The following is a 19,711-nucleotide window of genomic DNA, read 5'->3' on the forward strand; positions in this document are numbered from 1 at the left end:
ACGATAATTACTACACTTTTAATGCTTGTGCAAATCCAATATGGGTGTGATTTTTCACAAGTCCCTTTTCAGCATCTGGATCTATGATCATATGATAGGCTTTTATATAATGCAATTTTATCACGCCCGTAACTTGAAATCCAAATTTAAAGAAGAGTTCTATGTAACTAAGTCTCTTTTGGAAACTGTGGAAGTTATAGACGAAATCAAAACAATGGAGCAGCTTGATTCTGCTTACGACGACTTATACAATAGTTTAGTTTTCAAATTCGTTGGTACAAACGGAGATGTTGGCATTAAAGAGAAGCTTATCAAACTCAGATCCTTACTTGTAAAACATAATGCATCAGAAGAACTAGAAAATGCTGTCCGTTCCGGTAATTTCGAATTAGCCGTTAAAATCAGCAAAGAATTTCCAAAAAACAATCCAGCCGCCAAAATCGATAAGCTCATCAGCATTGCGAATGGCTCAATGAAGAACGTTTTCGGCATCGGCCAAATTAAGTCAAATCGCGCTGCCAGAGCTGTTACAGTCCAAGACATGGACATTAGTGACTTGAATGACCTTGGCGATGGCCAACCAGACGAAACACCTGTTCTCATTTTATCAAAACTTCCGAAAAAAGTGAATAGTCTCTTATCATGTTTTGATGCAGAAAAAGTGAAGAAACAAATTGATTTCCCACTGAATGTATTGCTTCATATCAGTTGCATCAAGCGCATTCAAGACCACGTAATAGCTAGTATTCCAAACAGCCAATTCATGGAAATCGATAAAATACAAGACGAAGTTTTGGATGATGAAAACTTTTATATTCCAATGGGCGGAATTCCTCTTGGATGTGATCCAACACACGTCAAGATGGCGAACAAAACAATCATGGATTTCATTGCAGGAGGAAAGAAACTTGGAAATCCAGATTTCTGGTTCGCAACAATTTATTTCTGTCTCGAGAAAGCGGATCCAGACAAATCTAAATATGCAGAGTTGATGGTTCCACAACTCAAATACAGATTGCGTAAGAGATTTTCGACTTTGTCTCTTTCAGGAGCTTCAAATTTCAACCTGACATCTTTACCAATCGATATCAGCTTGTGGTACACATTAAACTCTATCTATTTCGAGTCAGATGTCTTCAATCTCCATGCAAGTCATATTAAATATCTCCAGGAATTGTACGAAATGACTTCTTTGATGCCTTTGGATGAAAAAGTTAAAACAGCCATCAAAGTTGTCGGTGCCAAGAATTATTTGCATAAGCTTGCAAGAACTAATCCACTTGCATTCGAATCGAAGAAGAACGAAATTCTTTATAATACAGTTACAATCAATCTTTCTAAAATGAAATTCGAAGTTCCTATTGATGGAGTTTCAAAATATGATGAAAATAGTTTTTCAATGATGGCAAAGTTATGTCAAATCACCGACAGAAACATCGCTTGCCATTTGATCCCAATTCCAACAGAAATTCCTGAAATAAAGAAGGAAGATTATCAGGAGTGGAAGAACTACAAATTTGTTCCATTTACAATTTATCCAAAGACTTTCAGACCACCTGTAAACCAGTGTCCTCCTTTCAATGAATTGAAGAATTCAAATGCTGAAGTTGTTCCTTGGACAAAAATCTTTTACAAGGCTGCAAAGAGAATCAAGAAATTCCCAAATACAAATGACTTAGCGTATCAGACCTATTTGGAATACGTCAAGTCAGGAAAGAAGAAGACTTTGATGCCAGATGTTTTGAAAATTTGTTCCCAAGTTGAAAAAGCTTATAAACCTGCCATTCAAGGAACACAAGTTGACGATTTCTTGAAGATATTCAACATGTCCGCTAACAGAGAAAAGAGAATGGAGATGGAAAATGAGAAATAAAGTATTTTTGTTATTGCTTTATATAATTTTACTAAAGCTTCTTTATCAATCATTGACAAACTAAACATACCTTTATACCAACAATGCTAAAGTAGATTTGAAAAGGAAAATCATTCAAAGTCATAAAAAATTTTACTAAAGCTTCTTCATCAATCCTTATTATTAGATATAGTATTTTGGAGTAGAAGTTTCTATTCTGAACAGTCTGGTAATGGTATTTAAAGATAAAATAGAGATTTTCTCCAAACTCTCAAATCAAAAAAAGTGTCAAAAAATTTTATGATTTTATCATTATTTTTTTGGAAAGCAATCTCATTTGAATGCTCTGCACCACTCAAACATCCACCTGGCATTCCAAATGGAAAACTTCAAGTGATGTTTTTGATTACTCGCCATGGAATTAGGACTCCTAATGATGCTGTTATGCCTCAAGAAGTGGATGGTTACTGGCTTTGTGATGCCCATGATGCAGTATCACCTCGTATGCGAGTCAGTCAGTTAAGTGGCGTGTTACGTCGTTATCGCCAAACAATATTTCATAATCAAGCTCCATTTCCTCCAAATTGTGATACAGGCGAACTTTTGGTTGAAGGTATGCAACAACATCGCGAACTTGGTGAATTTTACAGTAATTATCTAATTTATGAAACAGATTTTCTTCCAGAAGATTTCAATGAATCACTCGTTGAATTCCGTTCAACATATTACACTCGCTGTTATAAGTCAGCACAGTCTTTCATTGATGGATTTTATCCTCCACAGCAAAAAGGCGAAATTATCAATATATCAGTCGGTTCTACAACTAAGGAGTTCTTATATCCAGACCCTTCTACATGTCCTGAGATGAATCAGGACTGGAATGACATGGTCGCATCTGATGAGTACATTAAAAGGCGTGATGCAGCCAAAATTAACTACGAACCTATATATAATTATACAGGCGTTGAATGGGATGGGTTTAACTGGCAATGGTGGGGAGATTCATTGATTGCATATTATTGTACCGGAAATCCGATGCCAAAAGTGGTAACAGAAGAAATGTTCAAACAAATGGTTGATGACACTCAATTTGCAATGCCAGGATTCTATAACAGAAGGAAAGGAGTCGCTGCATCCCCACTTTGGAGAGAAATTTTCCTCAGAATTGACGAATTTCTCAACAAAACAACGCCAATAAAGTTCAGACTTTATAGCAGTCATGATTCAACAATTGCTGGTCTGCTTGGATCTATTGGAGCATATACAATCTCCCCTCCATTTAGAAGTCATTGTACTGTTGAACTTTGGAAAGTTAAAGGAAAAGATATTGTCAGAATTGTCTTCAATGGAGAGCCTGTTCCTATTGATATAGCAGGAGGAAAGACAACAATAGAGCTGAAGAAGCTAAAGGATGGTCTTTCACAGTATCTCAACCACTGTAAATATGATTGATTATGTATAATATATTATTTGTTAATTGTATAGTTATAAATTTATATATTTACTTTCATACATGTGATTTTTTCTTTATCTTTATATATAGAGAAATTTTTTCGGATCTGGATTCGAAATTCGCATTTGAGAATCTACGCCCATCTGTTCATTACACATATTCTAAAATATTTTAAAATACTAGATTTAGTTTAAAAAATAGTCTCATTTTTTTGAAAATGGTAATTAATTATCCAAGTTTAATGAATGATATCTCAAAACCAAATGCTTCACTTTGAAATTCTCTACATTTATCACATGCGACAATCCTTCATCGTTTTTCGGAATGATTACGATCTTTCTTCTCGATATACCATTTTATTATTTTGCAATCCAAATGATGCGAAAAAATATATTTACTCTACGAGGAAATTTCGCGCCAGGAGTTTGTTTTTGCATTGTTAAAGTCTTTGTTGACGTTTCAAGTATTTATTTAGTTTTCATGTTTTATTATCCAACTGATGCAATTGAGCGCACACCATTAGAAAGATTCAAATATGTCACATACGATATAAAATATTTAGCACAAGCTTTATATTGTTCCCAAATATGTCAAATTCTGATATTATTCGGAGTTAAATTTTCAAAATGGCTTAATTTCTTTTCAAGACTCATGCAATCCTACTTCACAACTCTTGCTATTGTCAAAATAATTTTGCAATACATTAATGATGTAAGAAATGACTCATTTTATAATCCATTCTATATTAAATACAATCGCATAAACGAGAAATACATTTGCGCTTTCATGGTTAGCCTGAATTTTTTATTATTAGCAGTTTGTTTTCTTTTCTCAAGTGTTGGTGAATATCTACCTCCGAAACTCCGAAAACCTACATTTGCTGCTATATTTTTAGTGGCTTTCTTTTTTATTATCGGAACTATATTAAATGAAATAATGAGCTCCGATTTGTTTGGATATGATTTAACAGTTAATCAAAGCAAATATTTATGGAGATATACAATAGCTTTCATTTTTGTAACATCTCTTGAAGATTATGGCACTTTATTCATTATTAAATTACTTTCAATCGATGAATTCAGTTATGGCCAAGATAAGAAAGGCAATCAACATGCCATTTCTTTAGATAATATCTTTGAAAACATATAAATAATATTGCGGAATATATATACCCTTTTATTCACTATTGTTTTGTTAGTTTATAATAATATCATTATTAAATCTTTTATATAGCTTTGGTATTTTTTTTATTTTTAAAATTATTTTTGATTTTGTTATCAACCATGATGCATGAAGATTGGGAATATGCTTGATAACATATTTTATTAATATTTAAAGTAAAATTTGATTTTGATTAAAAATATTAACAAAACATTCATTTTTGATACTGAATTCAACGATACTATTTTGTGTATTTTCTTTCAACAATATAATAATTCAATTAAATCATTATATTTCAAATTGGATGAATCAACAAGTTGATCCATTACAGTTAAACATCATCCAGTTATATAATCCAGACTTTATAACGAGCAACGATAGAAACTATTTGATTAGTCTATTCGGACAAGGAGAATCTTACTTTATAATTCCAATCATTGTACAATCAGACGACAAAGCCCTGGGAAGATTCGAAATTTTACAACAACTCTTTGAAAAATATCGGCCAAATAAAGAATTTCTAGCAGCATTTTATTGGAAAGGCGAAGATTTCTTAGTTATAGAATTGAAAAGCGAATCGAAGCTAATTGATGAAATAATAAAGGAACCATTTATCATCAACAGCAAGCAAATAACATCTCTACGTGAATTTTCAAATTTTTTTATCAATAGAATTATCATTTCATATTTAACGCCTAATACCATAGTCAAAGTACACGAAATACCTGACAATCCAGATGTAGCCGTTATTTTTTCAAATAGCTTTAACGATGATGGCATTTATAAAGGAATTTCTGTTAAAAGGTTACCACGCATAGATTACCCACAATTGAATAGTCGCTCCATGAAATTACAAAGCAGGCTTAACGAAGTCATGTTTAAAACTAATAATAAATATCTTCCTCCAAAAGCTCAGTTTAATGCAGGCGCTTATCCAGATGTGACTAAGAAAGGTTCTATTTTGCAGAATGGCGAATCAACTGACATATACATATGGGATAATAAAAAATTTAAAGATGAATTTGAAATTGTCAAAATACCATATAGATCAATCGAAATCAATCCAAGTTTTTCATCATCAGAGATCTCTAGTTGTTTGCCAGCTGAAAAAACATTAGTTCAGAACTATATTAAGTCAAAATCTAAAAATGAGCAGCCAGCATTAACTTCAATCTCTAAAAATTTACAGGATGATCAACGAGTTCGTCCACCTCCACCAAAGGTCGGCCAATTAATGAAATACTCACAATTGTACCAAAATGTCATTTTCATGGGATTTCTTCAATCCCAAGAAGTAATTTACAGGCCAAGCCTAGATCTATTTACCATTAATGGTGTCAACTCCCTGGCTGACGTATCCCGTGTTTCTCCAGGAGTTATTCAAATTCAAGATATTAACGCCTATATGAATTTTAAGAAGGACAGATTGAAGTCGCTACATCTTGTTGATCCATATGCTATAAAAACTGAAGATAAAGAAACACAGCCGATGACAGAAAAATTTTCATATCCTGTTCAGTATCCAACGAATCAGAAAATACCTTTGGAGAAGCTCTCAATAGTAAGGAAAGCATATGTGTACAAATACGACCTTTTACCTGGCGATTTGATCAGATTAAAAAATGATGACAATGTTTACGCTATTCATACGGTCAATGATGGATTCACTTATGATCTATTGAAAATTGATAACACTATTATGTATGATGTCTCAAAATCAATGATAGAAACCGATCAAAAAAATATTCCTAAATTAGTTATGCCATCGAACAATTGTTTAGATACAAATCAATTCAGATTGATGGTACATGATAAACTTTTTTATGAAGGCCAGTCATGGACGATTTTGGCACTACATAACGGTTATGCATTGATTCAAGCAGCCGGATCAATGAAATGGATCCAATCCTCTGTAGCACCGTACGAAGGTGAAAAGCCTCCTTCGAAGAAAATTAATACTTTCGTTGGAAGAGTTATCCAAACATTTAATAATGAAATTTATACTATTTACGAGGTTGACTATGATAAGGGATTGTTCTATTGCGATAAGGATCATGAAATATCCTTCAACATCTGTGATAGTGGACAAAAATATTATTTTACTTAGAATAAACGCTTTGTTTGTATAATATAATTTACTATGTAGTAAAAGATTTATTTGTCACTATTATTTACATGTAATTGATTGAAATAGAAAATATGACAATCTAATTTTAGAAAAATCAATGAAAAAATATTCAAATATCAGCAAAACTGCCATTTTAAAATAAATGTGCTCTTTGATGATTGATATTCAATGAAATTTCAGAATTTTCATATGGAATGTAGTTATTTATTTGTAAAATTTAGAACCTTTTAATCATGTTTTATCGATTTTCAATAAAAGAAATACCTGAAACACTACTTTATCTGGGAATATTTGTAAAGTTTACAAAATCCAAATGAGTGAACTGTCTTTCTTGAAAGAGATCAAATCCCCTGTCGAGGCATGGAAGAGTGTTTTGACAGGTAGTGATTTAGCCGAGAAATTAACAGATTCTCAAATAGAAAAAATCAAACTCACCACAAATTATGTATATAAACAACCAGCTGAAAAGCGCTCTGCAATTTTAAGCGAACTTGGCTGCCCTAATGCAGATGGAATTGCTGATCTTCTTAAATCATATGAAGCATTCCTCAAAGAAAAGTCAACAGAGCATAATCTTGTCGATTTCGATTGGTCTGCATCATTAATTCTTGGTACAAGCAAAATTTCAAACTTAAAAGAACCAATTGTTACATTTTCATTCCAACTTAAAGATGGAACTCAGCGTCATGTTGAATTTACTGCTGATGAGGCTGAAGCTTTCTTAAAGCAACTCACAGCAGCACAAGATGCAACAACTGCTCTTATTCCAAATTAAAGTACGTAAATATCCAATGTTATCTCTCAAAAAGAAAAATTATTTATTTTATACTTTTTTTTTCTCTCACTATATATATAGTAAAACTAAGGATATAATATTTCAGAATTCAATTCTTAGGTTCACAATCATAATATACCCACTTATCTAGCAATGTCGAAATTAATTTCGAAATCATTGGATAATTATCAAAAACATCTTATCCATCCTATGCAATTCTGGTTTCAAAATAATAGATTCGAATTCTGTTTATCTAAGAAGAAATGAAAACTTTTATTACTGAAGGAAATAACTTTATGCATTAATTTTAGCGAGAAGTACTTAAACATATGGACATATGACCTTGAAATCAAATAGTTTCCTCATACGAGCCCGAATTGTTCGAATATTTAAAAAAAATTAAAAAATCTTTATTTAATGAAGCTAAATTAAACTGTTCGATTTATTAAATTATGCAATTTAATCGAAGTGAGCCTTAAGCTGGTCAATTAATTTTTCTGGGATTGGATAAATAATTCTGCAGTATTCTGGAACTTGGCCGAGGATTCCACGAGCCTGGTCAACCTGTGGGTTGTTCAATCCAGCTAACTTGGAGTCAATGAAATGATAAACTTGTTTGTGGTTTGGATCTGCAAGAATTGCGTAAGCTGTATATCCAATAAAGTAGATAAGGAATGCAATGAAGACAGAGCCATTCCAAGCAAAGAGTGCGTAGAAGAAAAGATAAACATTCAAGAAAATCTCAAGTCCAGCGCGGAAAACAAGAAGGTACTGGAAACTAAGGATGGAATCGCAGAGTTTTGCAATAGATTCTTTAGCACCACCTGCACGTGGAGCAACTTCTTGTTTGATAACAACAACAAGGCGGAGAGCTTCGATAATAACGAAAACAGTCCATGTAAATATTGAGGAAATGCTTGGGAAGAAGAGTGCGAATGCGAAAATGATAATGTGTGTTTCTGGGTGAATAATGATTTTCTTGATCATTGGATCATTGTTAAGTGTGAATGAATCAAGCTTGATGTATAATGAAATTCCGTGAAGAGCCATGATAAGGAAATATGTAAACCTTGTGAAAGCTGGATGTGCTTCTTCAAAACACAAATGAATTAAGATGAAAAGGAGAATAGCTCCTGGTAAGCCCATCTCTGCATAGTGGAGATATTTCTTAATATCATTTTGTCCGGAAAAACGAACCTGAATTTGTGACTCAGATCCCATATTTATAAATAAAAAATTTTTTTGCAGTGTAATTTTTAATTTAATTTGACTATCGCAATGTATACTTTTGATTTCTTAAATATCGATTTTTCCAAAAGGTGAAGTATTTTGAAAGGAATTCTATGAATACTCTCAAAAAAAGTTTACATGTAAAAAAACCAAATTGGATTTTTCATTTCCTTCTATCGGCACTTCTGTGATCGGATCTATTTTATGAAATGATAATGCTAAACTCGAGAGCAATAAGATATTTGAAAATGGCGATCTAAAATGGATTTTTTTGTGATTTCATTAATTCTATGCATAAAAGATAAACAAATAATATAAAATTTTATTCTATAGCATTTGTTGCTGTATTGACAAGGAAATCAACAATTTCAAGACTTTCGATCGAAATTCAATTTAACAAGAACGGGCATTGGCTTTTCGAGCTGGTTAACATGCCAAATAAACCGGAAGAAACAGTTAGCTAGCATTTATGGGCGAAGTTCTTTTGTAATCCGCTGATTAATTGAGCTAATCTTTTATTTTTTTAAACTGGAGACCAAAGCATCGGCTATTTAAGTCATATTGAAAAACAGACATAATTTTTATGACAATAAAAAGAAAAAAATAAAAAATTAATCACATTCCCCAATGATTTTGAGGCTGACCGAATTGGTTTGGAGACTGCCCATACTGGTTCGGTGATTGGCCGTATTGATTTGATGGTTGACCCATTTGCATTGGAGATCTTCCCATTTGCATCTGATTTTGCATTTGGTTGGACATTTGGTTCTGCATTTGGTTTGGCATCTGGTTCATCATCTGATTTTGCATCTGGTTTTGCATTTGGTTTGGTATTGGATTTGACATTTGGTTTGGCATCTGATTTGGCATCATATTAGGCATATTATGCATCTGGTTCATCATTTGGTTCTGATTAGGCATCTGCGGAGGCATATGGTTCATTTGATTTTGTTGCATCTGATTTTGCATTTGATTTTGGTTCTGCATCTGGTTCTGAGGTTGCTGAGGTGGTTGGTGTTGAGCGCGTTGTTGCTGTTGTCGTCCTTCTTTCCTTGTTGATAAGATTTGGATAATAACATTGTTTGCAATGTTGCTTCTTTCAAAAGAAAGGACGCATTGTATATCATTAACGGTGATTTCCCTTGGGAATGTGTTGAATTGTAAGAGTTCCTGCTTTGGAGTGCTAATTTGAGTGTTGCTTCCTCTTTTTTCACGAATTTTGTTGTCATTTGTATTTTTAATATCGATGAAGTCCTTTGTCGTATACTTTATGGAGTCTTCTTGAATGTAGAGGTCCTTGAATTTATTTTGTCGGTCAATATATCTTTCTAAAACTAAAGAAATGAATTCTCTTAATGAAAACGCATATGAAGAATCACCAATAGGTTGGTTGATGCTTTTCATAAAGTTTTGTTCCATAAACCCGTTTGGATTAAGTTCTATATTATAATAATGGAAATAATGGTTAGGAGAACACGAAACAGGATAGTTTGGAGATGCAGCTCCACCTGGAGGTGGTTGGACCATTTTCATTGCTCTTATGCAGCATAGTTTGTAAGCTTCAACAACAATTCGAGTTAATTCTTTACTGAGCTTCTTAAGAAGGAGATCTAAGCATTTTTCGTCAATGTTGATACGGTTTTTCGCGAAAAATTGTTCCCTTATAAAATTTCTATAAGCATTTGCAAAAAGATTTTCGATTTTATTTATTTGTTCAGGTTTAAGGGCCGTTGGCCTATCATTTACGTAATAGTCGAACTTTGTGTTAAGCATTGCCTGTTGATTTATTTCAAATGCTTGCTTTCCCTCGTTGATTTTTTGAATAAGATTTTTAATATGCGGTGTATTGTCCATATGATCAAACAAATCCCATGAGCGTCGTTGCTGTTGTTGTTTCTGCTGCTGTTGCTGCTGCATCATCTGCTGTTGCTGTTGTTGTTGCTGTGGGTTCATCATTTTTTTTTTAAGATTCCAATTGCCACTTTAATTGTCACTTTTTGGAAATTCAATGAGTTCCAAAGAATCTTCATCAAATATCAAAGTTTTCAGGAAATATTCAAACAAAAACTTCGCGGAAGGACTTGAAAAGGCCCATGAAACAATCCGTGAAAAGGACGCGCTTGAATTTTTTAAAACTGTTTTAGGAAATTTTTCTCGTGAAGATTTACCGTTTGAATATGGAAATATGATTATGAAATCGATTGCAAAAGTGATACAGGTCGATGAAAACGCATCAGTTTTCATTAAAAACCATATAGCGACATTACTCCCAATAACGAACAACCAATATAATGAAGGCTTGTTTAATTTATACTACATCTTATTTACAAAGTATGCAGTTCAATTGGATGACTGTATTGTTGCTATTTTGAAAACTTTGATAAATGCAAATCCTAAAAAAGTCCTTACATTGATTGCATTGTATTCACAACAATTTGACGAGATAGATAACCCGTGGTCCGTTGTAGATTTGCTTATACAAGAAGGAAATCTCTTCAAAGGAGCGGATTTAGCTCCAGATTACGTTTCATTGCTTGCCTACTTGAACAAGAAGTTCCCAGAATACAGAAGTGGAAGAGCTCAGCATTGCTGGAACCAGATAACTTCAATGCTAAATCTAACAGACAAATCTTCAATAAAATGTTGTTATGGAGCTCTTTGTTCAATTTCAGAGAAATACACAGATGGTCCACTACAACTAGAAATCATCTCTTTACATCTAAAAGACCCAGAACTTCAAGATTCCGTACTTGCGTTTTTAAATGTCGCAAACTTCGGTTCTAAAGATCTTTCGAACGAAAAACTCATATCTACGCTTATTAGACTATCCGAAAAAACCGTCAAAGCTACATTAGTTCTCATGAAATTTGCAGTTGATCTTTCATCTGCGAAAACTATCATGTCTGACTCGAACTGGATACTAAAGAAGCTTCCAACCATTACAGATACGCTCAGATTGTTCCTTGTTATACTCAGACATAAGGAATTAAGGGAAGAAATCGTAAGTAATCCTGATTTTGTCAATTTCTTGATTTCCATCATCAAAGAGAAGCCAGGAACAGTTCCTATTGTATGTACAATACTCAGACGTGTTCCTCTTTCGAAAGAACTCGTTCAAAATTTGAGTAAATCCGGATTCTTGAAATTATACTACGAATCGGAAGATATTGATGATGACGGACTTACTCCTCACTCTAAACTTCTCCTTACAGACACAATCTGCAGAGTTTCTTATGTCAGAGATTATTTGATTATGTGTGACCGAATTGCGAAGATAATTATCAACAAAGAGGAGTTTGCTGATGCTGCTGCACTCGTAGCCATAAGATTGTGCAAATACAGTCGATGCAAAGCGAGAATGAAAGAGTTAAAACTCGAAGAATATTTCAAACAAAACAGAAACGAAGCAAAACTTCAATCAGTCGCACGTAAGTTCTTGCGTGCAATGAGCGAAACTGATTAACTTATCAAATGTTGTATTATATTTTTTTCTTTTTGTCTCATATTAAAATAATATGTTTTGATTTTTTTTTAGAAAAAAAAATGGAATTTCTAAAAGTATTGAATATGATGTTTGGACTTTGTGCTGTAATACTATCATTAACACTTCAAATAGAACACCACCAAATTATTCTAGCATATTGATCAAGAATTTCCAAGAGCTTTATTGAGCAATAAGTATGTTTAGATGCGAAATTTTAGCGATTCTAAACAAATTGAATGAAGCATAAATGTATGGCATGATTTTTGAATAAATTAGAACATTATAATGAACTAATAGACAATCAAATTGCACATGATTTTGCTTGCAATAGGTAGGCAATTTTAGATATCAATGGATTAAGCTTTGATAAGTTATTATTATAACGTCCATAGACATTAATTAAATTTTTGCTAAATCAGAATACAACAAACCAAATATATCTAATCATGGTTTTTACATTAGCTTGCTGCTTTCTGATTTATTCGAACCCATCTAGAATAATTAGCTGAATTCCCTGAATAATAAACTTTAAATCATTCATAAATCAGTTAAAAAATAATGATAAATTTATTTGCTATATCTATTATCATATCATATTGAAATGCTCTTTTTCTAATGGAATCTCCCTTCAAGATCAAACTTATTAATCCATTATCAGTAGAGGCGATCAATATATAAGAAATAAAAGAATAAATTAAGTTTATAAATATCATAACAAATTAATATAAAATTTAGAAAATGTCATCTGCATCGTTACCTAATTTTCGCCTTATAATAGTCAATTGTTCCTTTACGAGATATTCTTCGATTGTCATAAGAATATCAGAACTTCTCAAGCCCTGGAATGTTGGAAAACCAACTAACAATTCAACAGAATTCACTCCAAAACTATGAGAAATTTGCGAATGGAAACAATGAGAAACATCAGACAAAATCAACATCGTTGTTCCAGGAATCATCCATATTTCATTCCCATTTGTGCCATTTATTGATGTAATAACAATTCTAGCATCTGACCAGAACTTCAAACGATCTGAAACTGATTCATATTTAGTTGGAGGAATCATAAAAGTGACATCAGAAAAATATTGGTCCAATTCGGATTTGATGCGGAATAAGTCATTGCGCTCTGAATCAGTAGTTGCTAATACGACAGAGCGAGGGTTCTTTCCTTGGACAGGATAATGGGAAAGTAATCCCGTCTTAAATTTCGATAAAGCAGTAAATGAAATCTGATGACAAAATGGACCGCTTAGAATGATCAATTCTTTGGCACAAATACCTCTTGGAAGCATGTACTGTGTATCTTTGTAACCAAAAATCTTTGCAAACCCGATTTCGTCCTTTTTCCAAAAAGTTGTGATTAATAAAACCGAATCACTTCTTTCTTCAGAAGGAATTAAGGATATAAGTGGTATTTCGTATAGTAAACGATCTGACATGGAGCTATATGTGTTGTGTGAGATGAATACAGCTTTTTCAACTGAAACTTGTGGAAGATCACTTAATCCTGATGTATCGGCGTTTGATTGACAAGTATTTTCTATACTAAACGTAAATGTTTTGTTTTCGATGTTTGAATTAGGAAATACGCATACATTTTGCAATTTTGTATAAAATATTGTTTCATTTGCATCAATATTTACCTTTAAATCGCGTTTTATTGTTCCTTGTTCTGTGAATGTTCCATTATTAAGTAAGTTATTACTAGAGTCGATTTGTTTCCATTGAATTTCGTATTTTTCTTCTACAGGGGGTGGAATTTCAATATTTTCTTGGACAGGTATCTTAGTTTTGTTCTCTTTCTTTACTTCTATTATAGGTCCTGATGCACTTCGCCCTTTCGTTAAAAATCTGATTTGAAAAACCATAAAAACTAGAACAGAGCAAAGAACAAACGAATATATTATATTTTTGCGATGAATTCTTCTATGTCTGTGGCCTGGGATCGGAAGCGCTGTCATCTAAGAAATGAAATCTGTTTGAGTTTTTAAAATTTTATTTGTTTAACAAATGAATTTTTCTTCTTAGGGAATGAATTAGCCTTTTACATTGCAATTGGCTATTTATGGAATTTGATTTTTATTTATTTTGCCGTCAATATATTGAAAATAATTCAAATTTTGAAAAAAGACGGAATTATTTTAAAACTCTAAAATATACTTAAAGAAATTTTATTAATTCTATATTTATGAAAAACATAAAAACAGTCTTATAGTGATATTAAAATCATTCTTTTGCTCCACTAGCTATTAATAATCTTCTAATTTCTTCCATCCAGGATATTTTGAGAGGCGTTCTTCCTTTGATATCCTTGATGTTTATATCAATAGTAGGAAGGGAAAGTAGATATTGTACAATTTGAAGTCGATTTGAATAACATGCTTCATGCAATGTTGTCAAACCAAATCTATCGGGTGTATTTACGTCAATTATGTTTGCGAAGTATTTTACAGCTTCCAGATTTCCTTCCTTGGCAAAGAAATATAAAACTGTATTTCCATTTCGACTCTTTTTGTTGAAATCAGCACCGCATTCAACAAGTATTTTGCAAAGTTCGAAGTTGTTTGAATACGAAGCTTTGATCATGCATGTTGAACCATAGCCATCACGAACATCAACATAACCGTTTTTAACAGCGTATTTCAGTGCGGCGACATCATTTTCTTTGGCACTTTTATCTAAAATATCGTAAATATTTTGGAAGTCGGCACCAATTTTTTGAAGATTCTTAAGTGCGTCAATATTTGGGCTTGGTATGCGTGATTTATCAGGTTCATCATCAACTTCTCCACTTAAATAAGATTGAGTGGTCATTAATGGTGATATTTTGAGCGATGATGAAGAATTGTTTGGAGAAATTCCAGGTGATGGAACATGATAAAGGCTATCAAAAGTTGAATATGATCCAACACTCTTAAAGTTACCGGATTGAACTTCCAGTTGTTGTATCCTCTCATCTTTAAATTGAAGCTGATTTTCTAATAAAAGAATCTTCTTATTCATATCTTCAAACGCTTCAGAAATTGTTTTTACGATTGGGGCTTTAAGAGAAAGATACATACTGTGAAGGAAGTTGAGTGTTGATTCAGTGTCCGGTCCAAAATTGACTTTAATTGCCATGAAAATACGGAAGATTTCGCTCGCATCGTATCTGAAGTTGCATTCATCAAAAATGTATGACGCTTGATCAGTTGTAATGGATCTTAATGAAATAATTTTGCATATTTGAGGGAGAGAGAATTTCTTTATCAGTGATTTGTTGTCAATATAGCGTTGCAGATTTAATGCAATTTCATTCATGTCCATATCGAAGTCGGTAACGCAAGTCATCGTTCTGGAATAAATAATCGTTAAAAAAGTAGATTTTATTAAAAAGTTTTTGAATTTACATGTCTTTTATGAAACAAATATGTTCACAATCAATTTCGGTTTAATAAAAAAAATTAAGATATTTACATCAAAATATCAAAACATCATTTTTATTTAATTTTGCACAATGTTCTTTTTCTATCAAGATAATATAAAATCGTAATTTCAAAATTGAATGATTTTATACGTTATTTTTCCTATTGGTTTGAATTTTCGATAACAAAATTTTATCTTAAAGATGAATATATTGAATGAATATTCGGAATTAAAATGAACGATCAATTAAAAAAAACGAAATTTCAATTAAGCCGGAAAATTGTATTCAATTTCATTTTTTGATAAATCAAAAAATTGTACAAAAAATATTGATCACAAAAAAAATATGAGGTTCTATCTAGAATTAGACCAGATTGTATATTCATGTAATATAAGGTAAAAAAATTTATGATAAAGGTAACTAAACTCCTTTCGCCGATCCGATTTGCTCCATATTTAAAATATAGCTTGCATATGTAGAAGAAAAGCTAATTTTGAAGTACGCCCCAAATCCATCAACAGGATTTCGAGCTACTAAAAAGGTACTTTTAAATGTGATTTTTTTTATAAAAAATTAAATTTATTTTAAGATCAGACTAAAAACTAATTTTATGGAAAATCTATATCGACAAATTTATTACTTATTGGGTATATAGATTTTTTGATTATGGCGATTATGTCTGATATGCTTCCAATAAGCCAAAACACATTTCATACTGATTTCTATAAAAGGTATCTTTATTATAGAAGTGTAAGCTATATCTGTTTGTTTTTTTATTATAACAAATTCAAAATTCTCTTATAAGGACTAGATGAAATCTGTATTATTAAATCATTAGCTAAATGAAGGTTCAAATAGAAAGTAAATATCAATTTATATGATACTGAAACCAAATAGTTCTTTTAATAAAAGATAACACGCTGAAAATTATTGAGTATTTGCAAATCTCAAAAATCTATTGGTGAATTTGGCTCAACTTTTAAAATTATAACATCCATATCAAATCATAAAAGCAGACAAAAATTAAAGCCAAACCTATCGGCCATTTTTTTTTGATATTTTGATTTTTGAGGTATACTTTTAAAAGTGGATTTAAAGCACTTATGAAAAAAAATTAACTTCTGTCGTTATGATTATTGATTTAGACAATAATGATTTTAATCTTTGATTATCAAAACACTAAAGTCACTAAAGGGGTTAGTTCATTTGATCCTATAAGACTAAAAATAATTAGGAAATTACCAAGGGATATATCAAAGCCGAATATGTAACAAAACAAGAAAATCAACAAAAATGTAGGTCCATCACAGCCATAATAATATGAGAAAAGTTCTTAAATTTTATAATATAGTCAAAATCTTTGATTTATCCATTTTACTGTTTACATCTTTCATCTAATATGTTTTCCTTACTGTACCTATCGGCGTTTTGCGACAAAAAAGTGATGATAATCAATGTGTACTTTTAAATAGTTCTTAGTCTCTTTTATGATTTGTTATTCTAAATTGAATTGAAATGTTCCTGGATGAATTCCTTATTGTCCGCGCCTTTACCGCTGTTACTGCATCATTTCAATTCTATGAACGAAATCCAAATTCATAATTTATCACCTAAATCATTGTTTTCTGTTTGTTTTTTATAGTATTTTTCTCTTAATGAATTTAAATATATTCTGTTATGTAAATTTCAAATTTGACGCTTAAATTTTTGAATGTCTGATCAAGATGTTCGCCTAAGTTATTACAGTGAATTGAGAAATATCTACAAATGTTATATTGATTCATATATTGCATTGTATCAGCTGAGAACGGAAAATGAAGAAGAATTAAGCTCGATTTACAATATGATCAAAACAAATTTGATTGAATCAAAGATTTATCTCCCCAAATATACTATAAAAGATATTTTAAATATCATTCCGTATAATAATAGGTATGCAAAGTCATATTTATCTCTTGCCAAACTCATATCTGATGAATTTCATGTAAATGAGGTCAACAACGTCGAAAGTATTTCAAATTATCTGTTTTATAAAGAATACGGAATTAAATTAGACAAGTCTAATGATTTCGACAAAATTAAATCAGAAAATCTCAATATTCATATAGAAAATACAATTTACAGGGCAATTATGGATGATAACAAAGAAAGATTCATCCAATTTACGGAAATTGATGGATTTGATAAAGATCAAAAACTCCATAGCAAATTATATCCAGTTTCTTATTATGGATATTCATTACTTGAATTATGTTGTTATCATGGATCTGTTGGTTGTTTCAAGTTATTAAGATCAAAATTTAAATCTGAAATAACATCTAAATGTCTAGAATTATCATTTTTAGGCGGAAATCCAGATATCATGAGTGAATGTTTGAAATATCAAGAACCTAACTATCAATGCATGGAAACAGCAATTATTTCGCATAACATTGATTTTGTTACATTTTTGACGAATGAGTATAATATAAAGATCGATTTAGAATGTTGTGGAATGTACAATAATCTCGAATCATTTTTAGTTTATTTCGATCAGACCAAAGATTTTAACAATTGCTTTATTAAATCCCCAAGTTTCAATATTCCATCTTTTTGTGAATTTTTTCTTTCAAATGGTGCAAATATCAATGAAAAAGATAAATATGGACAAACTGCTCTTCATCATGCAGTAGAATATAATAGTAAAGAAACCACTGAACTTCTTATCTCACATGGTGCAAATGTCCACGAAAAAGATTCATACAAATTCACAGCTCTTTATTATGCCGTATTAAATAATAACAAAGAAATGGTTGAACTTTTTATTTCATATGGTGCAAATGTCGATGAAAAAGATGAAGATGAAAGAACTGTCCTTATTACTGCAGTAGCTCATGATAATAAAGAAATAGCCGAACTTCTTATTTCACATGGCGCAAATGTTAATGAAAAAGAAGGAGATGGGCAATCCATCCTTCAAAATGCAGCATATTTTAACGCCAAAGAAACAGCTGAACTTCTTATTTCGCACGGTGCAAATATAAATGAAAAAGATTATTTCGGAAAAACCGCTCTTCATATTGCAGTAGGAAAAAATAATAATGAAATGGCCGAACTTCTTATTTCACATGGTGCAAATATAAATGAAAAAGATAATGTTGGAAAAACCGCTCTTCATATTGCAGTAGAAAATAATAGTAAAGAAACAGTTGAATTTCTTATTTCACATGGTGCAATAATCAATGAAAAGGATGAATATGGGCAAACCGCTCTTCATTATGCATTAAATTATAATAGTGAAATATCTCAACTTCTTATTTCGCATGGTGCAAAGAATTAATGTTCCTGCATGAGATACTTCTCACTCTTTTTCTGATCATTTTCTTCGATTAATTTTTCAGCAAAAAAAAACATAAAATATAGCAATAGTAGTTTTCTTTGGGAGGGAAGACCAAAATTTTTGTTACGGGCGCGACTAAGACCAAAAATTCACTATTTCTGACAAAATTTACGTGTCAAAATCGTAGTTTAGCTTGAAAATCCTCCAATACTAATCATCATGTCTTTCAACTTTGGAATTATATGGCCTAGCATATACTCTATCATATTATGCTATCAAACACATATGTTAATAAAATTTATGCAATTAAATAGGATGATTCTCATTGAATATGAGCGTTTCAAATCGTTTATAATTGCCTCAACATACTATAGTATCAACTGAAGTAGATTTAGCTGTGAAATCTTAAAAATGAAGTATTCTGTATCGTATTCATATATCAAATATAATATTGATGAACATATACCTTTGGTCATATAGAATACATATATAGTGAATCCATTCTAGTAAATTGTTTCATTTTCGCCTGCAAATTTCCAAAATGATGGTTAATATTATGATTTAAAAAATAAAATGTGTTTGGAAGGAGTTTAAACTGTAATATCAATAACATTGAAACTATGAAGCAACCTATAAACAGAAAATAAAAATTGGAAGAAATTCAGAAATAATTATTCATATTAGAATAAAATTATGTAGATATTCTATCAATGATATTACTATATAAATATGTCATATTTGGATAACTATCTTTGTTTAAAATATGATTCATGAAGCTCATTGAATTGAATATCTGCGTTAAAGTATAAATAGTGGATTTCATATAGCACTTTGTTTGTATATTGTATGAAAGCTCAATCATATTGTGAAAATGAGTTGAAATCTAAATTTTATGATAAA

The 19,711-nt window shown here is 31.4% G+C and overlaps 10 protein-coding genes across 10 annotated transcripts; 6 read left to right on the plus strand and 4 right to left on the minus strand.

Annotated features, from left to right (window-relative positions):
- Nucleotides 1-109: 109 nt before the first annotated feature.
- TVAGG3_1009590 (uncharacterized protein) lies at nucleotides 110-1,873 on the plus strand (the record flags this gene model as incomplete). Its single annotated transcript, XM_001330715.1, has 1 exon — nucleotides 110-1,873. The coding sequence occupies one exon, from the start codon at nucleotides 110-112 to the stop codon at nucleotides 1,871-1,873; it is 1,764 nt and encodes a 587-aa protein (XP_001330751.1).
- Nucleotides 1,874-2,152: 279 nt separating this feature from the next.
- Nucleotides 2,153-3,304, plus strand: TVAGG3_1009610 (histidine acid phosphatase; the record flags this gene model as incomplete). Its single annotated transcript, XM_001330716.1, has 1 exon — nucleotides 2,153-3,304. The coding sequence occupies one exon, from the start codon at nucleotides 2,153-2,155 to the stop codon at nucleotides 3,302-3,304; it is 1,152 nt and encodes a 383-aa protein (XP_001330752.1).
- A 1,455-nt stretch (nucleotides 3,305-4,759) lies between these two features.
- Nucleotides 4,760-6,580, plus strand: TVAGG3_1009620 (uncharacterized protein; the record flags this gene model as incomplete). The annotated part of the gene is made up of 1 exon (XM_001330717.1): nucleotides 4,771-6,573. One exon carries the CDS (start codon nucleotides 4,771-4,773, stop codon nucleotides 6,571-6,573), a length of 1,803 nt encoding a protein of 600 aa, XP_001330753.1.
- Nucleotides 6,581-6,897: 317 nt separating this feature from the next.
- TVAGG3_1009630 (COMM domain family) lies at nucleotides 6,898-7,456 on the plus strand (the record flags this gene model as incomplete). The annotated part of the gene is made up of 1 exon (XM_001330718.2): nucleotides 6,908-7,369. The coding sequence occupies one exon, from the start codon at nucleotides 6,908-6,910 to the stop codon at nucleotides 7,367-7,369; it is 462 nt and encodes a 153-aa protein (XP_001330754.1).
- A 347-nt stretch (nucleotides 7,457-7,803) lies between these two features.
- TVAGG3_1009640 (uncharacterized protein) lies at nucleotides 7,804-8,590 on the minus strand (the record flags this gene model as incomplete). Its single annotated transcript, XM_001330719.2, has 1 exon — nucleotides 7,829-8,590. One exon carries the CDS (start codon nucleotides 8,588-8,590, stop codon nucleotides 7,829-7,831), a length of 762 nt encoding a protein of 253 aa, XP_001330755.1.
- Nucleotides 8,591-9,182: 592 nt separating this feature from the next.
- On the minus strand, nucleotides 9,183-10,574 carry TVAGG3_1009650 (uncharacterized protein; the record flags this gene model as incomplete). Its single annotated transcript, XM_051254530.1, has 1 exon — nucleotides 9,215-10,552. One exon carries the CDS (start codon nucleotides 10,550-10,552, stop codon nucleotides 9,215-9,217), a length of 1,338 nt encoding a protein of 445 aa, XP_051080104.1.
- A 33-nt stretch (nucleotides 10,575-10,607) lies between these two features.
- On the plus strand, nucleotides 10,608-12,062 carry TVAGG3_1009660 (protein kinase protein; the record flags this gene model as incomplete). Its single annotated transcript, XM_001330720.1, has 1 exon — nucleotides 10,608-12,062. The coding sequence occupies one exon, from the start codon at nucleotides 10,608-10,610 to the stop codon at nucleotides 12,060-12,062; it is 1,455 nt and encodes a 484-aa protein (XP_001330756.1).
- Nucleotides 12,063-12,814: 752 nt separating this feature from the next.
- TVAGG3_1009670 (protein of unknown function, DUF563 family) lies at nucleotides 12,815-14,047 on the minus strand (the record flags this gene model as incomplete). Its single annotated transcript, XM_001330721.1, has 1 exon — nucleotides 12,815-14,047. The coding sequence occupies one exon, from the start codon at nucleotides 14,045-14,047 to the stop codon at nucleotides 12,815-12,817; it is 1,233 nt and encodes a 410-aa protein (XP_001330757.1).
- A 258-nt stretch (nucleotides 14,048-14,305) lies between these two features.
- Nucleotides 14,306-15,418, minus strand: TVAGG3_1009680 (protein ubiquitination; the record flags this gene model as incomplete). The annotated part of the gene is made up of 1 exon (XM_001330722.2): nucleotides 14,313-15,416. One exon carries the CDS (start codon nucleotides 15,414-15,416, stop codon nucleotides 14,313-14,315), a length of 1,104 nt encoding a protein of 367 aa, XP_001330758.1.
- Nucleotides 15,419-17,203: 1,785 nt separating this feature from the next.
- On the plus strand, nucleotides 17,204-18,811 carry TVAGG3_1009690 (ankyrin repeat and SOCS box-containing protein 4 family; the record flags this gene model as incomplete). Its single annotated transcript, XM_001330723.1, has 1 exon — nucleotides 17,204-18,811. One exon carries the CDS (start codon nucleotides 17,204-17,206, stop codon nucleotides 18,809-18,811), a length of 1,608 nt encoding a protein of 535 aa, XP_001330759.1.
- Nucleotides 18,812-19,711: the final 900 nt, after the last annotated feature.

This window comes from Trichomonas vaginalis, chromosome I (assembly GCF_026262505.1).
Source record: "Trichomonas vaginalis G3 chromosome I, whole genome shotgun sequence".
Taxonomy (NCBI): domain Eukaryota; phylum Parabasalia; order Trichomonadida; family Trichomonadidae; genus Trichomonas; species Trichomonas vaginalis.